This window comes from Solanum tuberosum, unplaced genomic scaffold (assembly GCF_000226075.1).
Source record: "Solanum tuberosum cultivar DM 1-3 516 R44 unplaced genomic scaffold, SolTub_3.0 scf00040, whole genome shotgun sequence".
Taxonomy (NCBI): Eukaryota; Viridiplantae; Streptophyta; class Magnoliopsida; order Solanales; family Solanaceae; genus Solanum; species Solanum tuberosum.
In genome coordinates this window covers 1,083,050-1,110,204 of record NW_006238964.1, presented here as the reverse complement: position 1 = coordinate 1,110,204, position 27,155 = coordinate 1,083,050, and the positions used below count along the sequence as shown (strand labels likewise).

Sequence of the window (27,155 nt, the reverse complement as noted above, 5' to 3'; positions counted from 1 at the left end):
TTCAGTTTTGATGGGAATACACTAAGGATTAGCCCTTGACCCATTTTATCCACATTGGTGATAAATGAATTGATGCGGCAAATCTAAAATTTGGTGTTGTGGTGTATGTTATTTGAGAATGACTTAGTTTGATTGACAAGACTTGTGACAGAGTTAAAGCTGAACTAAAGATTTGAAGACACTAAGACATAAATTTTGGAGTGTAAACGCACTGAAATGGAGTGGAGGTGAGACTTAACGTGTTTAAGGTCACAAACTTAAAAGACATTTCGATACGTCAATCAACATATATTTTTAATTTAAGACTGTTAGATTCGAAAATGCTTTTACTTTTCTAATTCCGTGACAAGTCAAATCCTAACAATCAAATTGAAACTGACATGGAGAATTTTTTTGCTTTGTTATGCTTTAATTTTTGTTGTTTCTCTGTCTGAATTGCTTTGGATTGTTTTTCCTTGACCCGAGGGTCTATTAAAAACAATATGTGTACCATTGAGGTAGGAATAAAATCTGTCTACGCCTTATTCTTTTCAGACCTTGTTTTGTGGGGCTACGTTGTGTATATCGTTGTTGATGGGTAAAATGTTAATATGATGTGATTGAGACGTTTTTAAAAAAAGTCGAAATCATAATTTCATACCATATGTAAGATCAAGTCAAACAAACTATGACAGTAACCGTATCACACTTCGCTAAAATTAAATTTTAAAATTACCGAATCATACTGAATTACTATAATATGATTATAATATAATATTATTAAAAATAAAAAAATTACAATTATCGAATTTAAATTTTCAAATACCGTACCATTGATAGGTAAAATATTATTTATTTTATTTTGATTTGACATAAAATTTTAATTTTTTGTAATCTTAAATTAAAAATATGTCAAATATATTTTAATTTTATAATCTTAAGACTTAAATATACTATGTGAAAAAGTAAATAAAAAATAATTATTATTTTTGAAACGAACATAAAAAAACAAATAAATTTAAATAAAAAATAACATATATTGGACCAATAGTTTCCCATTAGTAGGGTAAAAGTGACATTTTGTGAAATTTTCTTTAACACCCTAAAAAAGGGAAAACCCCAATTCCCCCCAAAATATCCCAGGGCGTTAAACCCCATGCTTCTTTGCATGCACATTGCATTTTTTTTTTATCGAAATTCTCCTTTCCGATCACTGATTTTTGCACCACCAACTATAATCTAGAACTAGAACTAGAACCAGATGACGGAAAAAATGGAGGTGACGGAGAAGGTGTGTGCAACAGAGGAAGTAGTTCAGGCGTTGCTGGAATGTATGGTGGAGCCGTTGTTAGGGCACAGTTCTTGCAAATCAAAGAAAGTTCCGACACTTGATCAACAAAAATCCATGGCTAAACAGGTACTTATAGCCTTCCAATTACTGTTCATTCATTTGGTATGTTTTTATTTGATTAATTCATTTTGATATTTTTTTTGCAATTGAATTCGAGTAAAATTAAAAGATTTCTCGATTAGAACTCCGTGTGAAGTTTCTATGCTTTAATAGAATGTGTATGGAATCTCTGAAGTTTTAGACTATTTGGTGTAATAGAAGGGATTGAAAGGAAAATGATAACAAGATAAACAGTGGAAATGAAGCAATATGTAGTAGTGAAAATTGAAGAATAAGATACTACCTGAATACCATCTAATACTACTTAATAAGGAGAAGATGAGAAGAGGAGACTGACCCACTGCCTCTCCCACATAAAAGTACGACTACACTCGTCTACCTTTCTACCCTTTATCGTCAACCTCCATACCTTTCTGTCTAGAGTCATGTCCTCAGTGAGTTAAAGACGCGTCATGTTTTGCTGTCTAATCACTTCCGCTAATTCTTTTTCGGTCGACCTCTACCTCTCCTTAGACCTGCTATAGCCAACCTCTCACACCTTCTCTTTCACATGCCCAAACCGTCTCACTCCCACTTCCCTCATCTTGTTCAGCACAGAAGCCACTCCCACCTTGTCATGCATAATCTTATTCCTTATCGTATCTCTTCTAGTATGTCCATACATCAATTTGTTTGATAAAGTTATCACTTTAGGCTTCCAGGCCTTATCTTTTTATTACTTTTGAATATTTAATAAGTGCAGAAGTTTGCGAGTTTTAGAATATTACATGTGATTTTAAATCTAAAGTTAAACACGAACTTATCCATACACATTTTTCTTTTCATCTGTATACTCTAAACTTTTATATCTCATGCAATTGACTTTGGGGAAAAATCTTCTGCGATGGGGATGGGTGGATTCTATGTAAATGATTCTAGGGGAAGTGAGCTGCATTATGATTGAATTTAGATTAATCAGCGAGCTAGCATACTCAAGCTTGGTATGGAAGTTGAGTAATAAAGGTTATGATATTTTTTGGTTAGTGAGAAACCTTCTTGCAAGCGCTATGGTATGTTTGTTATGTTCTACTTAATCCATTCTTTTACTGGCTGCTGATGTTGGTAGGTGGGTGCTGTTGTGTTGCTCTACAACTACTACTACAGGAAGCAACATCAAGATCAGAAAATAGAGTTTCTTAATTTTGCATCATTTTGCCAATTAGCTGTAGTTCTGAAACCAACTTTGATGACATATGTGAAATTAATGCATCGATCAGATTACACAGACGTGGACAATTTGGAAAGCCAACTTTCACTCACTGAGAAGGAAATTATGAGGGCATGTGATATATCTTCAACGCTGGATGCTGCAGAAGTTGTTCCGCTATCACAGAAATGGCCTACTTCCAAAGTTGCTGTATTCTTAGTTGATTCAAGGAGGGAGAATTGCTTGCTCATGCATAGTTCTATGACCTGTGCAGTTTGGTCCATTATTGAGAAACATCTTGATGTCTCTTCAAGTTATCTTTTTGATTCAAAGTGCATAAGCAAAAAGAAAAAAGCTAACATGTTTTCAACCGGTCTTCATTATGCTGATGAATCATCGCTCCAAGATCTTGCGCTTTCCGCTGCCACAGAAGCAACAGGTATATGCTTAACGAGGAATCAAAATTCTAGAGTTTTAAGTTCTCAAAATTTGCCTTTGGAAGTGATTTTCTCCTTGCCCACCAAATTGGGTTTGAACTGATCTTTCCTGTGGTGCCTGTTTATTCTATCAGTACTATGGAAATAGTTCTTTTGGTTTGTTTGTGCTGCCTATCAGTACTAAGCAAGTGGATCTTGTAGTTTGTTTGTGAGAAGTGATGTCCATTGTGGTTCATGTTGTGAAAAGATGTTTCATGCACCTGCCACTCAAGGCTACAATAACTACATTTTATTTCTTTTAACTACAATCTATATATATATATATATAAAGTAGATTATGAAAACGGTGATGTGGCACCTCTCAATGACCATCATTAGTATTTATCTATTTTGCCAATTTTTTAAGCTTTTATCTCATTTTTCTAAATTAAAAATAAAATATATTCATGATAAGAAAACACATTAAACCCCCACAACCCCTACAAGATTTAAAGAGACACGTTCTATAAATTACTTCAGCCTTGCATTTATCTTCTTTAAGTACGTTTCTTTTGACCTTTTGTCTGATAACAAATTTAATAGGATTAAAAGAAATCACATTTATTTATGCATTTATATGAATCATTGTAACTTCTTTCATCACTTTACCATACTATAAGTGAATGAATAAAATAGTGTTTGCAAACAAAATGTGCATGATTTCTCTCAAGAACACACAGCTACCTATGCTCGATAATGTTTGCATATGAAATCATATATACATGCATACAAAGATGCAGAATATGGAGTGAATGTATGTATTTTGTTGTTTTCTTTATTTTCTATTTTCTATTTTAATATTTTTTCTTTTCTCTGTTGCATTATTATTCGTGATGATATTACTAATACATGAAGATGGTAGTTAATTTTATGGATGATGTGAGTTTATTTTTTGCTTTTATTTTCAGGAAATTATACATTACATTGCAATCTTATTTTAACTAAAAATTCATTTTTAAGATATACCAGGATTGGTCAAAATTTGGTGAAGTTTCTAATTATTAGATTATTTCCATTTATTTTCAAGTTTCGAATATGTATTTCTTTGTTACTACAGTTCTGATCCATTGAATCCGGATGGAACTTCCACTCAATCTCAAAATTCACCCCCTAAGAATCAAATAGAATTAAACAAAAAAACCAATTAAATGTTTACCGTTCCTATTAATAGTGGACAAAGAGACGTTGAAGTTATCATGAAAAACTTTAATCCTTAGACAGTAGAATTTGTATTTGACATGTATAGTCTAGAAATGACTATTATGAAATTCAATTGATAATCTACTACCTAAATAGCAATTAATGCTTGGCCATATATATAATTAAAAAAATATGATGCCCGGTACATTAAGTGTATAAGCAAAAAACCAAAAATACAAAAGCAACCTTTTTACATAGAATAATATCTTCTTTACTTATGTATATGTATTTTCCTAATATAACACACAAAGTATCTCGAGTCTCCACCATATAATGAAACTTAATCGCATATATTCAACTAATGTGAGGCTTCAATATTGCAGAATAATTTATTGTCAAATCTATATACAATAATAAAATTAGAAATATAAAAAGTGATGCGATAGCGAAATACAATTATTATTTTTCCCCTTTGGGGGTGGGGGGGGGGCGGGGTTCTCATTTTCATTTTCCCCCGTTTATGTGCTATATTCAAAATATAAAAAAAAAACACTCATCTAATCCTCTTGATTATATTAAAGCAATCTTAAGAAACCAAGAAGTCATTTCTTTAAAAAAATTAAATGTAAAACTTAATGGTCTTTATTTTCATTATTCTTACAACCTTTTATCATCATAACACCTAAAATAATTAATGTCATATTCATGACATTATTTGTTATTTCATATCGTAGTCCTATAAATAGAGACAATAATGATCATATTAGCATTTTAATTTGTTATGTTTTCGGTGCTTATTATATTCATACTTTGGACTTGAAGAATAGGATGAAGGCTATTGAATGATGATTGACTTATGGGAGTAGATGTCGACCAGAGCTCGGAAGATTGTATATTGATTTCATATTTTATTTTTATTTTTTAATGATTATGATTGTAAAAATGACGTCGTATTATTTACTTTTTTTGTATGATCTCTCTATAATTACTCTTCATTTTATATATTATATGAATTTTTTATTATCGTAAGTCTATGATTTCTTTTCTTTCAAAATATAACTCATGATTTTGTTGAAAGTTTACTAACAAACCAAATATTCATAGATAGATAGAGATAGAGAGATACATATAGTAATATTTAATTTTAAAAGATGATATCTTATTATCTTTTATAACCGCGCGAAGCACGAATAAGTTCACAAGTAACTACATAACATAGAGGAAGTTGAGGTGGTTTTATGAATCGTCACTGTCCATATCATTCCAATTAAGTCCGTCTCAGTTCAATTTTATAAAAAAAAATGTTCCACTAGGACTAAAGGTCAAATTATTTTTTATGAATATATAGGAGATGGTGAATCTCCTTGACTTCTTCATGTGTTTGCTCTTTTACATTTTGAATCTTAGTGAAAATTGTGGTTTTGCCACCTACAAAGACTTCAAGTTAATTTACAATAATAGCTTAGTTGACAATCATTTTTTTCTTGATATTTAATGATTTTTTTAATGTATAGGGGTCTGGGCAAAAGGTAATGAGTTCCCGTGAATCCATTGGTTGTGTTCTAGATCTGTCACTGCCCCCATGGGTCTCTATCTTTGAGTTATAAGAATCTTCCTTACATTTATTTTGTTTGTTTGAAAAATACTCTCAAGTTTGGTTTGATTTTTTCTGTAGCTAGCTGGATTGATCTGTAATTATTTTTATTCCACTAGAATCAGTCATGATTGGTAACCATTTTCCGCCTTTTGATCTCTTTGAAGTAATTAACTCTGCTACTAGTATACTGATTAATATCCTATCTTATAAGCAACCTTATATTCTTCACTTAGCCAAAGGCACCTTCATATGTAATGTTGGAAATATTGTCATAATACTTCAGTTTATGTGCTGTAATATTTGTAGAATGACTAAATATTTCATGTAATTTGCATTTGAAACAGGCATCAATAGAAGTGATCTGGTTGTCCTAGAGAGCCACCTTGTATATTCCTTGGATAAAGAAAAAGCATCTGCACGATTATATCTTGTACAATCCACTAAGTTGGTGAATGAAGGTTTTACGATTCCTATTCGCGACATCATTGAAAGGTTGGTTCATTTCTCTACATATTCAAGTGCATGCTTCAAGAAATTAACGACAAAAACAATAATAAACTGGACCTTTAAAACCAAATACATCTCTTGTCAAATGTGAGTCTTGTTACCAATATTAATGCATAATATATAAATCTTTAATGTGCTCGTATGAGATCCAATTTTGCATTTTTTTATCAAGTAAAATTATTTTCATTCATAAACATGGTCAAACTAGGCGTATTCAAATGATATACTAAAAGGTAAAGAATCTACAAAATATGATTCTCTACAAATTCCATCCAATCGTCTATACAATAAGGAATTTTTTAATTACACCAAAAGAAAATGAAGAAACGGAGACTACTCCTCAACTGAGAGAAACTTGACTCTACACTTTCAAAAGCTCTCCTATTTCTCTCTCTCTCCACACCACCCATATTAACGCATGTGGAACCACGTTCTAAGCCCTTTATCTCCTCCTCCTTATCCTACTTTTCTAGCTGAACATCAAATCTTCACAGTTTTTGACATCGCCCAAAGAGTGCCAAACCACCTAAGCATATCCCACCATAGTTTCATGGTTTGCCACAATGAAGTAAAAGATGATCCAAATCCTCACCCGCATGTAACACCAACTGACGCAAGCAACTTTTCACTTTCTGAGATTTTTCGCTATCAAGATCACCCCTTTATTGGCCAAGTGAAGAGACCGTCCTTCCTCGGCACCTTTGGAACCCATATTGCATTACATGGGACTTCAACCTCCTCCCTAAATAATAGTTTCTCATCGAAGTACTTCATGCTGACGCTCCATTGTTTCCCAAGCCCCACCGCAAAACATCGAGATTATCCATCGAATTGACTTGCCTATGCAATAAGGCTAACAATATTTGAAGCTCATTCACTGCCCAATCTTGAAAATCCCTTCTAAATCTCAAGTCCCAAAAAGTCTCTCCATAGTTTGTCCCCCTAATTTGTTGAATTGTAGCATCAAATCTTTAATTCCAACGCCTCTCATTTTGTAGGAGTTGTGACAGGCTTCCACCGCACCAAGTGAAATTTTCTTGCCCCATTCGCTGCATCCCAAAGAAATCTTGTCTGAATCTTTTCCAGCTTTTTAGTGACCACAGTTGGAGCCTGAAACAAAGACATGTTGTTAGTGGGGATGCTCGATAATGTGCTCTTTATAAGCACTTCATTCTGCTTTTCGATATTTATCTTTTCTGCCACCCTGCTAGTCTCTTTTCAACCCTCTGAAAACCTGGTTTTCACACCGCATGATCCTTGTTCAAAGTACCTAACGATACTCCCAGGTATGTAGTCGGAAGAGTCCCAACCCTACAATCCAATACTCGAGCAAGCAATCCAAGGTCATTCACCTCTCGAACAGGAACAATCTCACACTTCCTCAAATTAATTTTATGACCTAACACTACCTGAAACCAAATGAGAACTTGTCCTAATCCAGTTGGGTCTCAACTGCATCACAAAGAAACATGGTATCATCAGCGCTCGTAGCTCCCTCCCATCAGGCATGGTGACAACGAATGAGGCATTCATACTTTTTTTGAATTCACTTCTATCTTGGAACTCAACAATAGTATTCATCACATCATTTTGCACTTGTATGAGCATAATTCAATTATGTTGATATATTGATGTGCTAAGTAGCCTGATAAGTGCATTTCATGGATGAAGGATCAAATTTTATAAGGAATTGATCTCTCCTTAGTTTATTTCATAATCTGTTAGAAAAGCTGAATTTTGCATTGCATAAATGAATATTACTTTAAATTTTATTTTTAGTACTATAAATATTGCTCCAATGTCGACCAATGGCTGATTTTCCCTTGAATCTGCTTCTGGAGTAGCTTGCAGGGTCCTTTAATCAAGAAAAAATCATGTGAATGGTCGGTTACTCCAGCTGTTGAGTATTTTCACTTGCTTCCCTACCGAGAGATTTTGTTGAATTGGCATTCTAGGTAGAAGTTTCATCTGGTTTCTTTTGTTATTTCTTTTCCTTCTTTTATTGCAAAATGTTTAGTCAAACATTGCCCTCTAGTCTCTGCAGCGAAAATGCTTTTTATTCTCAATTTAATGTGCTCCACGATGGAGCATACCTGTTTTCCTTCCAGTAGAAACTATCCTGTGATTTTTCTTTCTCTGACGGGATTTTCACAAACTTGATAATATTTCTATTCTGGTGGCATCGGAAGTGTCTTCCTGTGATTTGTATATAGAGGCTGCAGAGGCTTTGCTTGTAATAAGCGTATAGTTTTCCAGTCAGAAGTGGTATTTTTGGCCTTGTTCTTTGCTTGGGCCCTTTTCCCTGGGGCGTTGTAATAATTATGTATTGCTTCATTTGGGCCCAAATTAGTTGGACCCTTTGCTCCTGAAACACTAGCTTCATTGGGCCTGCTTACTTTTGCCTTTGAAGTACAGCAGAAGTACGTGGGTGGTCAGATAATTTCTTGTTTATTTCCTAGATATCTAGTTTCTGCTCTTTCAAAAGTATCGTGAGGAGGATATTAAGCATAGTTCCTTTTTTGTTGTAAATGGAGTTCTCATCACAGGGAGCGGTTGTCAAGTGGCTTGCAAGATCTACATGTAGAAGTGGTAGCTGTCCATGCATATGATGTACACGTTGGAGGTAGCTCCAGCGAGAAAGAAGTAAATCAGGTGAAAACTAACTCCTACAGTAACTACACTATAAGGAATTCCAAGAGATGCACCTTTTTCAAAGAAAGCTGGTGATAAATGACTTGTTTATCCAATTGGCTTGGTGGTCCTCATCAAGTATGTGTAGATGACTGATGTGATTATCATTTAGGCAGAGATAAAATCGTAACAATTTTTTCAGCATTTATTATCACCAAATGAATCGTATAGTGCCTATATGCTCTTTTCTATTTAATGTAGTACATGTGGAACTTTCTTCAATTATTTTCCCATCTCATAGTAATATTTTATCATATTTATTTGTTTATTTATGGTGGAATGGAGTAAGAGGGTGAATGATAGGATGATGGCTATTAAACTAGCTGTGGGAGGTCTGACCTTTGACGTAGTGCATAAGGGTTTCGATGACGAGTTCAAGAAGTGGTTTTGGGAGGATCTGGATGAGGTTGTGAGAGGTATCCCACACATCAGGAAGACATTTATGGGAGGTGATTTTAATGGTCATATAGGGAGCACTTTGAGGGGTTACGATGATGTGCATGGCGGTTTCTACTTTGGGGATAGGAACGAGGGGGTTATTGCGCAAAGGTTGTTGACTTTGTCATTTCTAACTCGAGTTTTCAGAAGAGGAACACTTGGTGACCTACCGTAGTGAGGTGGCTAAGACCCAAATAGACTACCTACTTCTTAAGAGGAGAGATGGAAGTTTATGTAAGGACTACAAGATTATCCCGAGCGAGAATCTAACAACCCAACATAAGAATTTGTTTAGATATTTAGAGTAAGAGGAAGAAGAGGGTTGTAAATGTGGAGGCTTGACAATGCCAAAGCTTTGGAGTTGGGAGAAGTTGATAGCTATGTGAGCTTGAGGGAGTAGCGGCCAGAAATAGTATGTGCACTAGGACAACTAACTGCATCAGATAAGCAATAGCTTCTTGATATTTATGCGACTGTAAAAAGGAGTCGACTACAGTTTCCTAAAGACAAGACACAAGTTTTTAGACAGTGAGACATTTACAAACATAACCCGTGTTAGGTTGCTTAAGTTTACTTTTAAACTATGTGTCGCTGAAGTATCAAAAAACAAGAAAGTGTCATCCTAAATATTATATTGCTATATTAGAAGAGCTACATAGAAAACAAATTACACCAATTCAATTGATTATGTATAACTTACAAAATGTTGTAGTTTCCTTCAAAAATTTCAATTATTCTTTACTTACATATGGTTTTAAAATTCAATTGAAATGAAGCATACGTGCAACACACATGTCTAGAGACTAGTAATAAATAAAACTAGGAGGAAAAAGAAGCATATAAGATGCTCCAAACTTCTAAAAAAGCAAGACAATGCTCACTTGGGCATATGTGCAGATCTCTTCACATGCCCAAACATCAAATTTCCTCTGTTTGTCCACCACGAAGTCTAGTCCCTCACCTTATCTTGAAAAAACATTGAATTCATGATAACTATTCATTTTAAGTTAAAGGCCTCTTGTTTGATTAAATGACTGGACTATGCCATGTCATGCTTTTCTTAATAAAAGGGCATTTTTAGCCCTAAAAATAAAATTGAGGCCATTTTTGAACCATAAGGTGAAAGGAGGGAATTTTTGTTACGCGAAGGACATTTTTTATCCTTTTCCACATGACGTGTTTAAGACCACAAGATTAAAGTGCATTTGGTACATTCTACATATCAATGAGTTCAAATCACAGGATTCAATAGTCCTCTTTACTTTTTTAAACTTTGTGCCAAGTCAAAACGGACAAACAAATTGAAATGGAGGAAGTAATAATTTCTGAGTAATAACTTTGAATTACCTGCAAGTTTTGTTATCACATCATCCTTTCAGAGTCTATTTTATGGACGAAAATGTTTGCGAGTATTCAATATTCAAGCATGTTGACAGGAGAATGTGGCTCCACCCATGATTAAGTCGTGCATTACTGATTACGATGATGAAAAGATTGTTGAAGCAAAAAGAAGAAGAGTTATGCAAGGAGTCTCTGCAGTAGGCCTGTCTCAGTTGGGTTCCCAACAATCTGAGGATGGAGCAACCACTTTGGCTTCAAAGGAATATGCAATATCACAATCTGCCTTGACTGTTCTTCGCTGGAAAAGAGAGAAACTGGTAACTGCCTCTGATATTGCTATTCTTCCTACGTCTTCCTAGGTGTATGCCATTTCTAGTTTCCATGTTGACAATCTTTGATTCTATGGTTAATAAATATGGCTGCTCGTTTCACTTTTGGAAAAATTGTTAAATGTTGGATCAGAATTTGCAAATGAAACTTTGGGTATTACATTTTCTGGACCTCCTAAAAAGAGAATTTGCACTAGTTGATCTGACAAGAGACTAATATCCTATTCCCTTTCAATGATTTTTTTCCCCAATTTTCCTTGACGAACTCTCGACTCGTTTTCAAGAATGTTCCCTTCACGACCACCAAGATAGGTATAGTAATTTGATCTTTTAATCACCCATTTTTTGGAAACCATTTTTAGGGGCTTCTGCCTTACACTCGGAGGATTGGATTGCCTGAATCACGAGTCTTACGATCACCTCATTGATAAAAAGTCGAGAGAACAACTTTTTATGAAAATCTTATTCAAAGGCGAACAGCCCTTAAACAAAAAGGTCCCACCTCCTTTGAGCCTACTGTCCCTTCTCCTATACCTGGTTACTTCTCGCTCATTTAAGTATACTTCGTTTCCCAGGACGAGCAACTCCTTTCTTCCTTCTAATTGATAAGAAAACTGTTTTTCTTTTACCTCAGGTTTAGATTTTATTTTAATAGTTATTTGTTTCCTGCATGAAGCGTCTGTTAATCAACTGGAGGAATCAACTGAAAATTCCTCCTGTTGGTTGTCCTGAGTTAGGATAACATCTTTGAGGGTTGCCCATGAGAAGCATTTGACTTTGGTTGGGATTTTGGTCTCTTAAATTAGTTTCCAAGCCCATTGATCTATCGTTCCACTTGATGTGCACAGCCTACTATATCCTTCCTTAGTTTGGATTCCTTTTTCAGAGCAACTCCATCATAAGCTATCTGGGACTGGAGGATACATTGAAACTCCTTCAAGTACTTTAATAAATCAGTAAGCTCATTTAGTTTCCAGTCGTATATGTTCCTCCTGAAGTGAGGGACTCATATTTCACCTACTCTGTTTTGTGCCACTGAAGAGTCTGGGTCAGAAGCTAAGTGATAGAGGTTAGAATGGGAGGTTCTGAGGGGTTGATTGTTAAGCCACCTGTCCTTCCAGAATTTTGACTGTGTTGCCATTTCCAGTCCTGAAGGACACCTCTTGAAAGAATTCATCTTTCAGGTTGTTATCATACTTCCAAGGTCCAACTCCATGTGGAGCTCTATTCTGTTTTGTGTTCCTTTTGTCCTGACTCCCGTATTTGGCAGTCACAACCTCTTTCCATAAGCTTGCTGGTTCTTGAGCATACCACCACCACCATTTCATTAGCGGACTCTTGTTGTGCTTCTACAAATCTCTAATTCCCAGTACTCCCAGTTGCTTTGACATAATCACATTTTACCACTTCACTAGATGGATCTTTTGGCCTTCATTGTTCCCCTTCCATAGGTCCATAGGAAGGACCTTCTGATTTGTTTAGTTGTTTCTGCACCTTGAACAGTGACATGATGTAGGTGGGAATACTGTCAAAAAAAGACATTGCATCGTCCAATTTGCCTGCCTTTTCTCATTTTTTCTCAGTAACTTCATTCCAGACATGTACTGCTTTGAACTTTGCACTTACAGGAAGACCCAGGTAAGTTGTATGCCACAACCCATAATGGTAGCTGTTTCACTCCACTTTTCTGTTTCTTATGTGTTTCTATTTTTGCGTGCTGTGTATGATAGGGGTGGTGGTGTTCCTGTTCATGCTCAGATTGGACATGGAAGACCATCTGTGTGAAGGTTTAAGGAAGTCCACATTTTTAGTTTTCTTGATATGGTGATAGAAATGGTAGAAAACTGTGGATTATGATTTAGGTCCCTAATGTGCCGTCAAATTTTGAGATATTCACTTTCTTTCTATATTACTTTCAGCATTATCAGCTACGCATTTTGGAAGATGAGATTGCTTTGTGCAATAAAACTATTCAGACAGAATTAAATGGTACGATCTTTTCTCCATTGCTAGCGTGTTTCATCTGAATCAATGAATATTAGATTCTTTCCTGAAAGTTAGATTCTTATTAGGCAGGAAGTTCTTTTGTTTCCTTTAAGGCATTACATAGATTGATGTGAATGCAAAGCAACAAACTGCCAGTTGAAGGTTCCATGTATCATCAGTTTTTTTCTTTTTCTTTTTTTTGTTCTCATATATTCTTGTATTGCTATCTATCTTGTTATTTACAACTTGAAAAAATCAGAAATGAAACTTCCCTTCTCGTGTTTATTTTCCTGTTTGCTCTTCTTCAAGGATCATATTGTTCCTTACGAGTTGGTAAGGGTTTGTTTTTCTTGTTTTCCTGCCATGACAGTAGTATTTTGTTCTTCAAAGGAGGAAAGAAAATTTGATTATTCCTCAACTAGTTATCTTCAATCAAACACCTTCTCTGTTCCTTTTAGAGACGCAGGCCCAACATGGATCTAAAAGTTGCATTTTTGATAAGTTTAAAAATTTAATGAGATAAATCGAGACCTATTTGTTTCTTAAAAAAATGATAAATAACGAAAGGAGTATCTTTTATTAGAAATAGCTGACATTTTTGTGTCACTTTAATTAGAACTGAGAAAAAGAATGGGCAGAAACTATTCTGGTACCTTTTCTCTTATGACAGGTGACATTATCTGTTGCTAATATTTGATGTTTCAATACCCATTATGATACTTTATGTCAGCCTTTGGGAGACTTTTCAGTTGAATAGCATCAGTTTAATCCAATTGGACTGTGAACTGTCAGCATGATTTCCTTCTTAATATGTACGCAGGGGGTGAAAATGAAGCTCTTATAGATGGCTGTAATGACATGTGTATAGAGGACGAAGACAGTACCAATCAACTGGTAGAAGACTCATGTACTATTCAATATAGCAATGGAAAAAGATTGTCCGAGGCTATTCTTACTTTGCAAAACCAATGTCAGGCAAGATGAGGCATCCAAATTTGACACATTTTTTTTTTTTCGCTTTCTTATTTTCTGTCTGTCTTGTTTTTTCTTCTTGAGAATGGTAACCGTTAATCTCTATATCCACATGTATACTACATCAGAATATGTTGTCCCCCTTCAAAAGTATTACAACTTACAACTAGATCACCTATTTGTTGCTTTTCCTACAAATACTCTAGAACATCAAAGTAATGAAATATGAGCTAACAGTTCTTGTTTACACCAAAAGTAATAAAGAGCTAAGCAATTCGTCTTGAACCTCTGCAAATTGCTCAGCTTGTCCTCAAAACATCTTTGATTTATTTCTCTCCATACTGTCCACCAAATACATGCTGGGACAATTCCATATCTTCTCCTTTTTGGTGCATTGCCGTCACCGTTCCAGCAATTTAGAACTCCTTTTATGCTCCCTGGCTTCACCTACCTAATCTTTCTCAGGCGGATGAACATCTTCCATAGTTGATCTGTCACTTGCATGTAAAAAAAGATGGTTAAGTCTTAGCTTGCTCCCCACATAAGAAGCATCTAGAGCATAGGTAAAAACTTCTTTTGTTCAGGTTCTCATGGGTCTATGCTTGCTTCCTTTGCCAAAAGTCAGGTAAAATAGTTCACTTTATAAGGAACTTTTGTTTTCTAAATCGTCTTCCATTACCAACTTTCCTACTTAAGATTTAATGAGTTTAGGTCCTTATATGCTGAACTAACAGAGAAGAACAGCCCTTTGATATCTTTCTGCCATACCATAGTATCGCTTTCCCCAGATAAGCTATTGAAAGGTGAAAACTGTGTTGTAGAAGGCTGCTATTCTTTCCATTTCGCGATCATTCAAATGTCTACTGTTTGTCCTCTGTTATTGGAAATTTTCTTCATGTTTGATATTTCTAAGATTTCCTTCAATATACATCGGAAGTCATTGTTGAGACACATATTGGACATGCTTGTTTTATTGAACTAAGAAAGATGAAGTACTTGTTTTGACTTGCATGCATTTGTTCGTTGTATAAAATTTTGTAATGGGTTACCATATGGCATACTGAAAACTTTCAACTGGTTATTTCTTCCTGAAATCAATTCACTGTTTTACATGTAAAATTTTGGGCTAGCTCAGCTGTCAATACGCGACTCATGACTTGAAAAGAAGACAGCAGTATTTTCCAGTATGTCAGTGTGATTTTTGGTATCAGAATAGTTTGTATTATTCATCAGAAGAGTATACAATTTATTTAAGAAAACAAATCAATTAAAAGAGGAAACTTAATTCCTTAATTTTAGATGATCCAAGAGTTGAGCGATAATTCTGATCTAATTCCTAAGAATCTGAAATCTTCCTAACTTATTTGGTCCAGTTTGATATCTTTAGTTCCTCCATTTTCTTAAGCCAAATCATCTCATAGATTCCAGGATCAACCTTATGCTTGGTGTCCAAATTATATTTAGGGTTTTGGTTTTCAAACTAAATGAACAGCTCATGTGTGGCTAGGGTTATCCCAAGGCTGTAAACCCCTCCAAATCGACCACTCTGACATTATTCTTATCAAGAAGGAAAAAAAAAGCATTCACTCCATAGGAAAAAAAACCACTCTGACAGTATTCGGTGCTAGTTTTTGACCGTAGCTTAATTATAGTGTATCTATGAGCTTGAGGGGATCAGCAGACTGAGAAAGTCAAGTGGAATGTATTTATATTTGATTAATGAAGATTTTATTGATGAGGGACAGCACCAATGCAATACTAGTGTATGTTTATTTACAAATATAGTATTTGGTTATATTAGTTGTCTACAAATACATGAAAAGATGAATGTGATTCTCCCACTAATGCTTTAGAAATGATGTAGTTTCACATTCCTGTTGTGAATTACTTGTCCTAAAAGTATTAGTGTCTTTTATTCTTTGTTCCAATTTTTACTTGCTGGATAATTGTAACATGCATGCATTTATGTTTGAATTCTATGTCCGCAGCAACTGGATCAATTGTGCTGCAGTAATAATTGGGTATTGCCAACATATCAAGTCTTTCCACTTGAGGGTAAGATGTTAAAACTTTCCCATGTACCTCAAAAGTCTATATTTTATATCAATTAGGATACATGCTATTGTGCTATTGATGGAAATGATTGGACATTTGATGAGATCTAGCCTAAGGAAAAAATCTATTCTAAACTTTTGACCATTTTCCATCCAACTTTTTTTGTATTTGTTTGATTTTGATGAATCAATGGATCTTGGGCGTAACTCAACCTCAATAGCGCTCATGAGGGAATGATTGCTCATGACCTTGTAAGGAGACCACAACTCATTCCCTCAACCAATGTTGGACTTAACACACCCCTATACACCTAGTACTGGACAACTGGAGCATGGAGAATATAAGGCGTCAAGAAAGTAGTCTATCCTTGTGGGGACACACTTTTTTCTTGGTGAGAAATTAGAAGGGGAAGAGAAGAGAATTTGGAAATTAATGTCTTGATTATTCCCTCAAGCTAATGGGATTAAATAGTGGTTACAAAAAATGTATTAAGGTAAGAAACTGATAAAAATATTACACTATCTCCTGATTGCCTAATTATGAGGATTTGGCGATTCAGCCCACACTATCTAATCATACAATATTTAACACTATATTGCTTTCATGGTGGGATATGCAAGTAGGAAAACAAAGGGAGGGATGCTCTGTCAGGGAGAAGCTATTGTTCCTTTACCATCTTGCAGTTGGTTAAGGGGCTGTATTACAGGCAATGTAGTTATCAATTGCCAAATGGTATAGCCCCTCCACTAGAAGGCTTGTCGTAGACTTGGTTAAACCTCTTAACTTTTAGTGTTTTTTCTTTCCTATTGTCGTCTCAATTAACCGAGAACTCCAATTCTAAAATGTTTTGCAAAGTTGAGCTAATCCTTGTCAGTGTTTTCCCCTGTTAAGGTGGATTTCTTGCCAAGGTCATTGTAAAAGCTGCAGATTCAAAAGTTATCAGTAAAAGCAAGATCTGTGAGAGTCCGCGCAAAGCAAGGGAATCCGCTGCTGCACACATGATTTCAAGCTTTCAAAAGTGAGAGTCCGCGTGAAACAAGGGAGTTTGCTGCTGAAAACATGAATGCAAGAGTAGCTCCGTGGTAGTTCAGAATCCATAGCTTTGCATTCGCTATGGCTCTTTGCAAGTTGTACCAAAGATTGAATCTGTCCCAACATTTTCCTGTGTAAAATCAACTCAAGACATGTACTCGTAAGTTAAAATATGTAAGAATGTGTAAACTTATCGACTCTAGTTATGAAGCTGTTGTCGACTCTAAGATATATGCTTGTCGATAATGCTCAGCACCAAATAGATAATGGCGCCTATAAGTTGTTGTCTGGCTATCTACGTAGTATGTCAACGATGCCTAAAGAAAGGCTCAGGGTAGATAAACAGGGCATGAGAGATAACGAAGCCAATTTCTTTCAAATTTCAACTCTGTCCCAACAAAGAAAGAAAAAATTGCAATATTACAGATCGGGTTAAAAGTAGCAAATTTGATTTTTTCCTTTGTATTGAGCAGTGGGAGTTAATTCCTTTTCTGTAGTAAACATCTAAAGTGAATGTATTTTACAGCAGTTTCCATATTTTGGTAAATTGTTGATGATTTTTCAAAGCTATGGTCTATTGGTCTCTATAACAACATTTTTACGGTAAGAACCCACCTTTATTTTTCTATAAGAAACCACTTATTAAAAAATATCAATTTTTCATGTTATATCATGTAAGCATATTTTGTATAACAATATACCCTATTAAAAACTAAAAATTATCTGAACAAACTTTGCCGTTGCGAAAAAGTTTGGGTGTACTTCAAAATTGCAAGTGTCATCATACTAGTATATAAGTTTAATGACCATTTCATTTTGGAATGAGATATTTCCCGTCACTCCCTCCGGATTTATATGGAAGATTTGATCTTTGCTCACTACATTTTCAAAAACATTAACTCAATATTAATAAATTGACGTAATAGAAAAAGAAAAATTATCCTTCCTTGAATTGTCAAAAAAATGACTAGTAAAAATAGAAATCAAATTAGACAATATTTGACAAGTATATCCAAACAGAGGAAGTAATTAACACCTCCGATTTAAACTTAAATTTGAGCGGAAACTTATACCATACGAAGACCACTAAACCAAATTAAAGTGAAATTGACGCTTTCTGCTCCAATTTCACAATCAACTGGAAAGAAAAACTACACTTTTTTTTAATCCAATATCAATCAAATTCAAAATCTACTGACATAACACACAGCATATGTTCCATAGACAAAACTTTTACGTCTGCTCCAAGTCGCAAGTACTAAGGGCTTGTTTCTTCTCCCCAATATCTCATCGTGTTAAGTCTGGCGCTCTCTTTTATGCTACACGGTGTGTGAACATACATGGCCTCTCATAGCATTTTCATAACAGAATCTGAGAGGGTAATGACAGCAGACTAAGGACTCCAACCCAAGGATAATTTCCGTCTCTTGTATCCCTTTGAACACTGCAAGGACCTTTACATGAGAGAGATTGAATGAGCAGTACAAAGAATGGGGCAGTGATAGGGAACTGTCACAGCCAGAGAAGGTGACAACCAAGGTTGTGGTGATATGAGGGTTTCTGTGACTTGGGGGGAGGGGAAACGAGAAGGGGTGGAATCTGGCAAGAGAGAGGAAATAAAGCATGGTTGAGCAACTACTTGGTGTGGTATTGTGATAAAGAACCTCAAATACCAAAAAGACAAAAACCAAGGGAACAGGGAGTCAAACACAAGCTGGAAACAAGAGAACCATAAAACACATAGGCAAATGTTTTAGTAGAAAACAGTATCAAACACATTCTTCCTCTTTATCCTATTTAAGTATATTTTCAAGTCTTAAACACAATCTTTTTTATATCCAAAGTCTAACACAATCTTTTTTTCAGAATGAAATCTAACACAATCTTAGCAGTAGTAGCACATGAAATTCAGACACCAACAATTGTCAATAAAAACTGCCATCAGAGGGGGTGAAACTCAGAATCATTTCAAAGTCCCATCCTTTGCTTATCCAAGGCATGAAACTCAAAGCCCTTGCGCAATTACCCAAACATCATATGGCAGTACAAATAGCTCGAAACAAAGAGAACCAAAAACATATAGACAGTAGGGAAATATGCAGGTAAAGAGAAAGAAAGATGGTATTTTTTTCCTCCAAAGTGTCATTGAGCTCCTCCATGAAACAGAGAATCAAAACTACTCTTCTTAACACTTAACGTTTTAGTACATATAGAGAGAAATATCCAAGTCTAACACAACCTTAGCAGCACTAGCACATAAAATTCAGACACTTGACAACAATCATTGATAAAAACGGCCATCAGAAGGGGTGAAAACTCAGTATCATTTCAAAGTTCCATCCTTTAGATATTAATGGCATGGAACTCAAAGCCCTTGCGCAATTACCCAAACATCATATGGCAGTACAAATAGCTCGAAACAAAGAGAACCAAAAACATATAGACAGTAGGGAAATATGCAGGTAAAGAGAAAGAAAGATGGTATTTTTTTCCTCCAAAGTGTCATTGAGCTCCTCCATGAAACAGAGAATCAAAACTACTCTTCTTAACACTTAACGTTTTAGTACATATAGAGAGAAATATCCAAGTCTAACACAACCTTAGCAGCACTAGCACATAAAATTCAGACACTTGACAACAATCATTGATAAAAACGGCCATCAGAAGGGGTGAAAACTCAGTATCATTTCAAAGTTCCATCCTTTAGATATTAATGGCATGGAACTCAAAGCCCTTGCGCAATTACCCAAACATCATGTGGCAGTACAAAGAGCAGGATCTGAGACAACCAAAAACATATAGACAATATGGAAATATGGAGGTCAGTATAGTGAAAGAAAAGATGATATTTTTTTCCTCCAAAATGACAATCAGCTCCTCCATAAAACAGCGAATCAAAACTAGTCTTCTTATTACTTAGCATATATAGATATAGATAAGCAGTCTTGACAACAATCATTAATAAAAAAATGCCATCAGAAGGGGTGGAACTCAGGATCATTTCAAAGTTCCATCCATTGCTTATCAACAGTATGGAACTCAAAGCCCTTGCGCAATTACCCAAACATCATATGGCAGTACAAAGAGCTGGAAACGAGACAGCCAGAAGCATTTAAACAACAGGGAAAATTCAGCTACTTGATGTCTCGAGTCCTTCCACAGATACTTCACAAAACATATACATACACATGCGATTAATAACTGGCAGAGTTTTATTCATGAGAACCACAATTAATTTCCATCAACTAGCTGGAGCTTGCCATCAAGAGCACACTCTTCAATACAGTAACACAAGAAAAAGGATCTAAACACGGAGAAAACACATTCTATCATCTGTATAAATCTGTCAACACATACATGGACAAAATAAGTAATGAAACAATCATATCAAGATTCAGTTTCTTTCAACCTTATTCAAGAGAAAATCTCCTCTAAACCTAGTTTCAGAATATATATTCAATAAAATTGTTAAAATATATCTAGAAAGCATGAAACTTTCATGCCAAATTACATTACTGGGCAGTGCGAGAACACAATTTCTCAAGGTATTATCAAAATTTTTGAAACAAATAACAGCTACCAAGATTGAGGTCATAAATCCAAAAGCAAACCAGCACAAATCTTAGATCGGTACATATCGTTTTAGCGCCTGTTTTCCAGTCACCCCCAAGCCAACAACGACGCCGCCAATAACTCCAGCCACGGCAGCTGACCTTAGCCCCGAAGCCGCCCTGTAGAACGCACCAGTCCCCAAGCCAGCAACCACGCTGTTGATAACATCATCCGTATCCCTAATAGCAACCATTCCACTCTCCATCCCAGCATAAAGCAACCCAATAACACCAGCTCGATTTCCAAACTTCCGGCCTGTATGACCCGACGCATTCAGGATTCTATTGATCCTGAGCTTCGTAGTATCACCTGGCTCTGAAGCTTTCACACCTTCAACAAATCCTTTACCGGCACCGACAACAGCACCAGAGAGATAACCGATACCAGTGTAGTAAGTTAAATTCTCTCCCCATGATCTACGCTGAGCAACAGATTCCTCCTGAAACAGAAACTCAGGCGAGGTAGGAAGCTTATAAAGTGTTTTGATTGGAACTTGTAGGTCTTGGTAAGGGTTATAGAGCCGGCGATTCTTTCCGTCGTCGTTGTCTCCGGTGTGATTAGGTGATTGGTGTTGTTGATACGCCATGGGCTCCTTCCTGGTTTGTTCTAGGGTTTTGAGCTAGGGTTTTGCTATTTTCCCGATCGCAGAGAACCCAAGAGGAGAAAAAATTGGTTCTTTTTTCTTGTATATTACACTATTCCAGAATGTGGCTGCGTTTAATTACGGCGAGTTTTTAATAAAAATCGGTCCGGTTTAGGTCTGCGTGTTTTGGTGAACCGGTTCATATAACTTGGACTTTGACCGGTTCAATTTTAGTGACTAGTCGATTTTCGAATCTATATTCGCATCCCACCTCTGATATCAGAGTGAGTTTTTGACATCTAGAAGATTACATCTAAATGAAAGATGTTGCCACATATAATGATTAATCCATCATGTTTAATATAATTCAAGATGGAATTGATGCAACATAAATCTAAATATTTCAATTTGTCTTCTTAATACAGAGTATAACAATTTTTGGTTGGATTTGAATTCTGTTAGTCGAACGATCAAAAACATAAATATAGTACCCTCCGTTTCACAAAGAATGACCTGGTTTGATTTGGCACGGAGTTTAAGTAAATAAAGAAGACTTTTGAATCTTGTGGTCCTAAATTAAAGTTATGTCAAATGTACAAAATTGTCCTTAATCTTGTGGTCTTAAACATGCCACGTGGAAAGCAAAAAGTAAAATGTTACCAAAAAAGGAAAGAGGTCATTCTTTTTTAAACTGACTAAAAAAGAAAGGAAGTCATTCTTTGTGAAACGGAGGTAGTACTTAGTATTTAATTAAGGTCATCTTCATTGAATATCATAGGAACTAAAACGGGAATAATGTGATAACATAGGAAACAAAAAAGTTTTTTTTTTCCTTTGAAATTATTTCATTTTTAAGTTTTCTCTTTTATGTTTTGTTGGTTGAAAACAAAAAGTGGCCAAACATAACTTGGATTACCAATTTAAGTGTAATTGTATATTTAAAGGATGAAATTAGACAAACCAAATACTTAAGGGAGTATTTATTAAGGTTTAAATGACAGCTGTGACAGTCCTACGTGGCCGTTTTCACAGCCGTCTCCCGTGTACGTCGTCGTTTTAGCTTACTTCATCCAAAATCTCCTAACAACCAACCGTAAGCGTGGGGGATTTGGGTGGCGTAAAAATGCATGCAGCCGGTGCTCCTCCTGTTACGGTGTGGCCGGCGAAGTGGGAAGGTATTTCAGCGCCACGTGTAAGCCGGAGATATTTGAGTATTCGATTTCGGACTTCATTTTACAGTCAGAGTGAAAACCACCATTACAGCAGAAGGTCTCAACAGTACTGGGATAAGTTCTACAAGCTCCACAAAAACAAGGTAACAAGTTTAAAAAGAAATTCAAATCTTCGATTTTATCTCGAGTAACCGGTAAAATTGTTGTAATGTGATCGGGACCAGGTAAACAGCCTCTTGCAGAAATGCAAGTACCATAGATCTTGTAGTTCAGTTTTTCCCTGGACCCTGTGTATACTGGTAGCTTTAGTGCACCGGGCTGCTCTTTTATATTGTTGAATTCAGTGACGTACATTTGCACATTGGGCAGTTTTTCAAGGACCGACACTACTTGGAGAAGGATTGGGGAAGATATTTTGATGATGAAATTGAATCTTCCAATGGGAAGGTTGTCTTAGAGGTAATTTCATTATCTTACTGTAGTAGTAGTTACCTGAAAAGTTCAACTGAATAGACATTGGCAGGTGGGTTGTGGAGCGGGGAATACGATTTTTCCTCTCATAGCTGCGTTTCCGAAGCTCTATGTTCACGCCTGTGATTTCTCAGCTAAAGCAGTAACCCTCGTTAAGGTTTGTCAACTTTCTTATGTTATTATGTCATCAACAGTAACCTAACTTAATCATAATATTCCCTAGACGTTGAACAAATATACGTAAAGAATCAGTTTTTAGCTACATGTTATACGACAACAACAGTGTAATCTCACAAGTTCGATCCGGGGAGGGTGGTGTGTACGCAGTGTTACCCCTGGCTTTTGGCTACAAGTTATAGTATTTGGGAATTTGTTGGTATTTGCTCTGTCACTGTTTAACGGCTAAGGAGTCCTTCCAATATGGTATGAGTCGTATGAAAAGTAATTCGATTTGAGATGACTCACCATCCGAAAAATTGCTACAATTTAGTGCTGAAAGAGTGAGGTCCTCAATGGAACTCTAAGTTGCTTAGCATGGATCACATCTAAATGTTCTTCTTTTGTGTAGAGGAATTTTTCACATCTTTGAGATCCTTTATCTGCAAATTTCTAAAATCATTACCAGTAGTAAAAGTAATTCAAGTGTTATGGTTACTTTACGCCTGTAGCATTGCCTGTAATCTTGTTGGGATCTCAGTCAGTACACCGGTCCTTTTATCTTAGGTTAGCTGCTATATCAGTTTCTGTTCTCTGACTTTTTAGCTTCCATTAAATTAGTCTATTGGTTAAGATCAGCAATCTTAAAATATTTCATTTCTTATTTATCACTTTGTCATTTGCATTTAAGTTTACAGTATTTCACCTGCATTGCATTTACTGTAGTCTGCTTAGGATCTCATTGAGCACCTACAGGCTACATTGTTCTCTCGATGACTGTAATTTCAAATTTTATTCTTCAAATTTGTGAGCTTCCATTTGATAAGTCTGTTATTTGCATTTAAGTAATATATCTGAGGAACTATGCTTGTTCTCTACGTACAACAAACTCAAGAGTATAATCCTTTCTTTTCTATGACATGCTTGTGGCGTAAAGCTACTTATCCTATATGATGGAGTCCCGTGCAAACACCTAAGTCTATTTATCATATATGATGCAGTCACATGCAAATTACAGTTCGGAAAAGATTAATGTCTTTGTCTGTGATGCTGCAAAGGATGATCTCTGTGCTAATGTCGTGCCTTTTACTGTTGATGTTGTAACCTTGGTAAGTGAAGGGAGTAAGTAATAATCATCAAATTTGAATATGTATTAAGTGCTTAAAGCATAGTGTTTCGCCTAAGAGCAATCTAATAAACCGTATCTCCTTCCTTTGGGAAAAATATATGCCTACATGAGCATCTAACTCCTTTAAGTAGATTTTTACATTGTCTGCAGTTTCACCATGCAAGATGGCTTCAATTCTGGAGAACTGTAAGCAAGTACTAAAGGTAATACATGAGCTATGGAGATGTCTTACCTCATTTTGTTTTTTCTTTCTCTATTATTTGACAATTTAATGGGTGTGCCATGCTATTGCGATCTCATTTTGCAGCCAAATGGTCACATTCTTTTACGAGATTATGCAGTTGGTGATTCTGCTCAGGTAAAGCCCTGTATGTGGCCTTTGAATCTTCATATATAAATGATGATGCGAGAGAGTTCCCCATGTCTAGCTTCTTCTTTTCTCAAACCAGAGTTACATTCTTAACTTGAAATAGGTTGAACATATGAGATACATAAGACAAGACACGTGATCTACTCTGCTGGTCAAGGTTAGAAGTGGAAAGAAGTTGCAGTTGGGGGAAATGGGATCTCGCTTACTAAGAAAAAAAAAAACAATTTCTTTTCCCAGGGGTCTAAAAGAGAGAAATTGGATATGTATAGTCATTCATCTTATAAATTGTTGAAGGCTAAGATTAGGTATTTCTTCACTGTTCTTCGAGTCTGGAACTGGAAGTAATTTTTTGGCATGGAATTTACACTACAAATGTTTCAGGTGAAACTGCATGATAGAAACCAGATGATTAGTGAGAACTTTTATTTCCGAGGAGACGGAACTGTAAGTATTTTCCGGGGTTTGTTGGGTTATACATGATGTCACACTCTTATATCAACTTTAATCAAATCCTGTCATTATGGTCTCAGTGTTCATTTTACTTTTCCGAGACTTACACGTCAACCTTGTTTCAAAGCGCTGGTTTTGCAATTGTGGATATTAACACATACTGCAAGGAAATTACGAATCATTCTCGGAATATTACCATGCAGCGGTATATCTCTCTTGATTCCTTTCCCTTGATCCTAACCTATTTGTGACTGACTGTACTATCATCATCTATTAAAAAGGGAACATGAATTCTTTAATCAACAAAGTAGAGATCATCCTTGTTGTCATTAGTTTTTCTGGATAGGCTCATTCACCTCAATAGCAGTGATCTTTGTTCTATTAACATCTACCGAAATTAAGTTAGATATTGGACATGAATACCTACTTAGGGAGGAAGTGTAAGATAAACGGATCGTAGAAAAGCATTTCTTTGGTATCAGTGTATTGATATATTCACATGTTTTTGCTCTGTTAAATGCTCTACCAGACTACTACCTCCTGAAACTTTTGTATTCTGAAACTAAGAATTCAAACTAACTTAAGCCTTATTGGTTTTGACTCTCCTGAGAATTCAAACACATTGTGCTTACTTGACTCCATATGCTTAGGCGCTGGATACGTGGCATATTTGGTCGTTCATGATTACGAGTTCTTTTCTCCTCTTCCATTGTGGATTCAAAGTCGATAATCCAAAAAATTAGACGATGGCACGCCATTTGTACCCTGGATCCTAAACCCTGAACTCTGAAGTTTGTATTGTAGAGCAGCCATCATTGATGAGGCTTGTAAACCTGGGAGGATATACTTGACAAGCTAGCATCTGAAGTCTAGAAGCAATGATGAAGAGTGTATTTGATACGACTGAAATTATTTTTCCTGGAAAATGTTTTCTGATTTTTGGTTGGAGAGCGAAAACTATTTTCCAGAAAAACAGTTGATTAAAGATTGATAACATGTTTGCAAACCGGATAATGTGTTGAAATATTTTAGTACTAAGTTTGGTATTAATGTGGAAGTGTTGGTTAACGAAGGAAAATGACTTCTGTACATAATACCAAGAAGTGATTTTTCTCCTCTTGGTGGAAAATATAAAAATATCTTATATTATACCAAACACACCTACCACCCAAAGATTCAAGAGGATTTTCTGTGCCTATTACTGCCTGATTTAGATATTTTTTTCATGTAGTGTATCTCTTTGCAGTGCTAGAGACAGATATTATTCAATAAAGTACTATATATTTAGAAGATTATTCAACGTTTTTATATCTTCTATACTTTTACATAGAGCTGTCAATATGGGCTGACCCATCCCATTTGGATTAACTCATACATGCTTTGAAATTTGACGGGTCAGGCCGGGCTAGCCCATTTTTTATGTGGGCCAGAAAATGGTCGGCACAGCCCACAAGTACGTGGGCTATGGGCTTGTTGGGACAGCTCTCTTTTCGTAAAAATATATTTTTATAATTTTTTAAATTAAATTATAATTTAAAAATATTATCATAAATATCGACAAGATAATATTACATGGTGTTAGTGTTACTACTTGTTAATCAAATCCACAAATAAAATTATCTTTATAATATTTATTAAGTTTGATTTAAAGTAAAATCATAAATAGCTAAATAAAAATATTAACCTAATTGTTTTTCAATGATCATAATAAAACACAAAAACTATGACAATATTCTATAGGCTATGGCCTATATACGTAGTGATTCCTAGAGATTTTGGGAAATTTTTATTTTATGTAATACATATTTTATAAATATAATTTGTATTTAAATTGTAATATTTCAAACTTTAAACTGATTTTGAGTTTAGCTTGTTATTTTTAATACTCTATTTTATTTTTTATTTTTTATTTTTTAATTGATTTTTATTTGGCCCACGGGCCGACCCTATATATATTTGGATAAACTACATAATTAGACATACTTAACTACTATATATACATATGTTACCTATAGTTTAAAAATATTACTCATAATACCACTTTTTAATAATTATACCATATATTTTAAAAA

The 27,155-nt window shown here is 35.4% G+C and overlaps 3 protein-coding genes across 7 annotated transcripts; 2 read left to right on the top strand and 1 right to left on the bottom strand.

Moving 5' to 3' along the window:
* The first annotated feature begins 1,077 nt into the window (after nucleotides 1-1,077).
* On the top strand, nucleotides 1,078-17,400 carry LOC102581370 (uncharacterized). Of its 4 annotated transcripts, none has more exons than XM_006342899.2 (10): nucleotides 1,079-1,396; nucleotides 2,496-3,015; nucleotides 6,134-6,281; nucleotides 8,141-8,251; nucleotides 8,843-8,948; nucleotides 10,862-11,083; nucleotides 13,015-13,084; nucleotides 13,902-14,056; nucleotides 16,042-16,108; nucleotides 17,000-17,400. In XM_006342899.2, exons 1-10 carry the CDS (start codon nucleotides 1,241-1,243, stop codon nucleotides 17,128-17,130), a joined length of 1,686 nt encoding a protein of 561 aa, XP_006342961.1. In that variant the 5' UTR covers nucleotides 1,079-1,240; the 3' UTR covers nucleotides 17,131-17,400. The 4 variants fall into 4 exon arrangements, with proteins under 4 accessions (XP_015162231.1, XP_006342961.1, XP_015162229.1 ...); XM_015306743.1 differs by having other exon boundaries at nucleotides 8,831-8,948; XM_015306745.1 differs by lacking the exon at nucleotides 10,862-11,083 and having other exon boundaries at nucleotides 1,078-1,396; nucleotides 8,831-8,948.
* Nucleotides 17,401-20,445: 3,045 nt separating this feature from the next.
* LOC102581029 (mitochondrial import inner membrane translocase subunit TIM23-1-like) lies at nucleotides 20,446-21,470 on the bottom strand. Its single transcript, XM_006342898.2, has one exon. It carries the CDS (start codon nucleotides 21,336-21,338, stop codon nucleotides 20,763-20,765), a length of 576 nt encoding a protein of 191 aa, XP_006342960.1. The 5' UTR covers nucleotides 21,339-21,470; the 3' UTR covers nucleotides 20,446-20,762.
* An 847-nt stretch (nucleotides 21,471-22,317) lies between these two features.
* LOC102580690 (uncharacterized methyltransferase C3H7.11-like) lies at nucleotides 22,318-26,117 on the top strand. Of its 2 annotated transcripts, none has more exons than XR_001472937.1 (9): nucleotides 22,318-22,650; nucleotides 22,877-22,966; nucleotides 23,031-23,135; nucleotides 24,136-24,243; nucleotides 24,395-24,466; nucleotides 24,571-24,621; nucleotides 25,015-25,077; nucleotides 25,211-25,288; nucleotides 25,734-26,117. XR_001472937.1 is itself a non-coding variant. In XM_006342897.2 (9 exons), the coding sequence occupies exons 1-9, from the start codon at nucleotides 22,459-22,461 to the stop codon at nucleotides 25,765-25,767; spliced, it is 840 nt and encodes a 279-aa protein (XP_006342959.1). In that variant the 5' UTR covers nucleotides 22,319-22,458; the 3' UTR covers nucleotides 25,768-26,117. The 2 variants fall into 2 exon arrangements, 1 of the variants encoding a protein (XP_006342959.1); XM_006342897.2 differs by having other exon boundaries at nucleotides 22,319-22,650; nucleotides 25,164-25,288.
* Nucleotides 26,118-27,155: the final 1,038 nt, after the last annotated feature.

Bases quoted from the DNA above. Each gene is read 5' to 3' on its own strand.
- LOC102581370 (XM_015306743.1), top strand. From the start codon at position 1,241: ATGACGGAAAAAATGGAGGTGACGGAGAAGGTGTGTGCAACAGAGGAA. The intron at 3,016-6,133 runs GTATATGCTTAA...CATTTGAAACAG, and splicing joins CGCTGCCACAGAAGCAACAG to GCATCAATAGAAGTGATCTG. The intron at 16,109-16,999 runs GTAAGATGTTAA...TCCCCTGTTAAG, and splicing joins TCAAGTCTTTCCACTTGAGG to GTGGATTTCTTGCCAAGGTC.
- LOC102581029 (XM_006342898.2), bottom strand. From the start codon at position 21,338: ATGGCGTATCAACAACACCAATCACCTAATCACACCGGAGACAACGAC.
- LOC102580690 (XM_006342897.2), top strand. From the start codon at position 22,459: ATGCATGCAGCCGGTGCTCCTCCTGTTACGGTGTGGCCGGCGAAGTGG. The intron at 22,967-23,030 runs GTAATTTCATTA...AGACATTGGCAG, and splicing joins ATGGGAAGGTTGTCTTAGAG to GTGGGTTGTGGAGCGGGGAA. The intron at 24,467-24,570 runs GTAATACATGAG...CTCATTTTGCAG, and splicing joins ACTGTAAGCAAGTACTAAAG to CCAAATGGTCACATTCTTTT.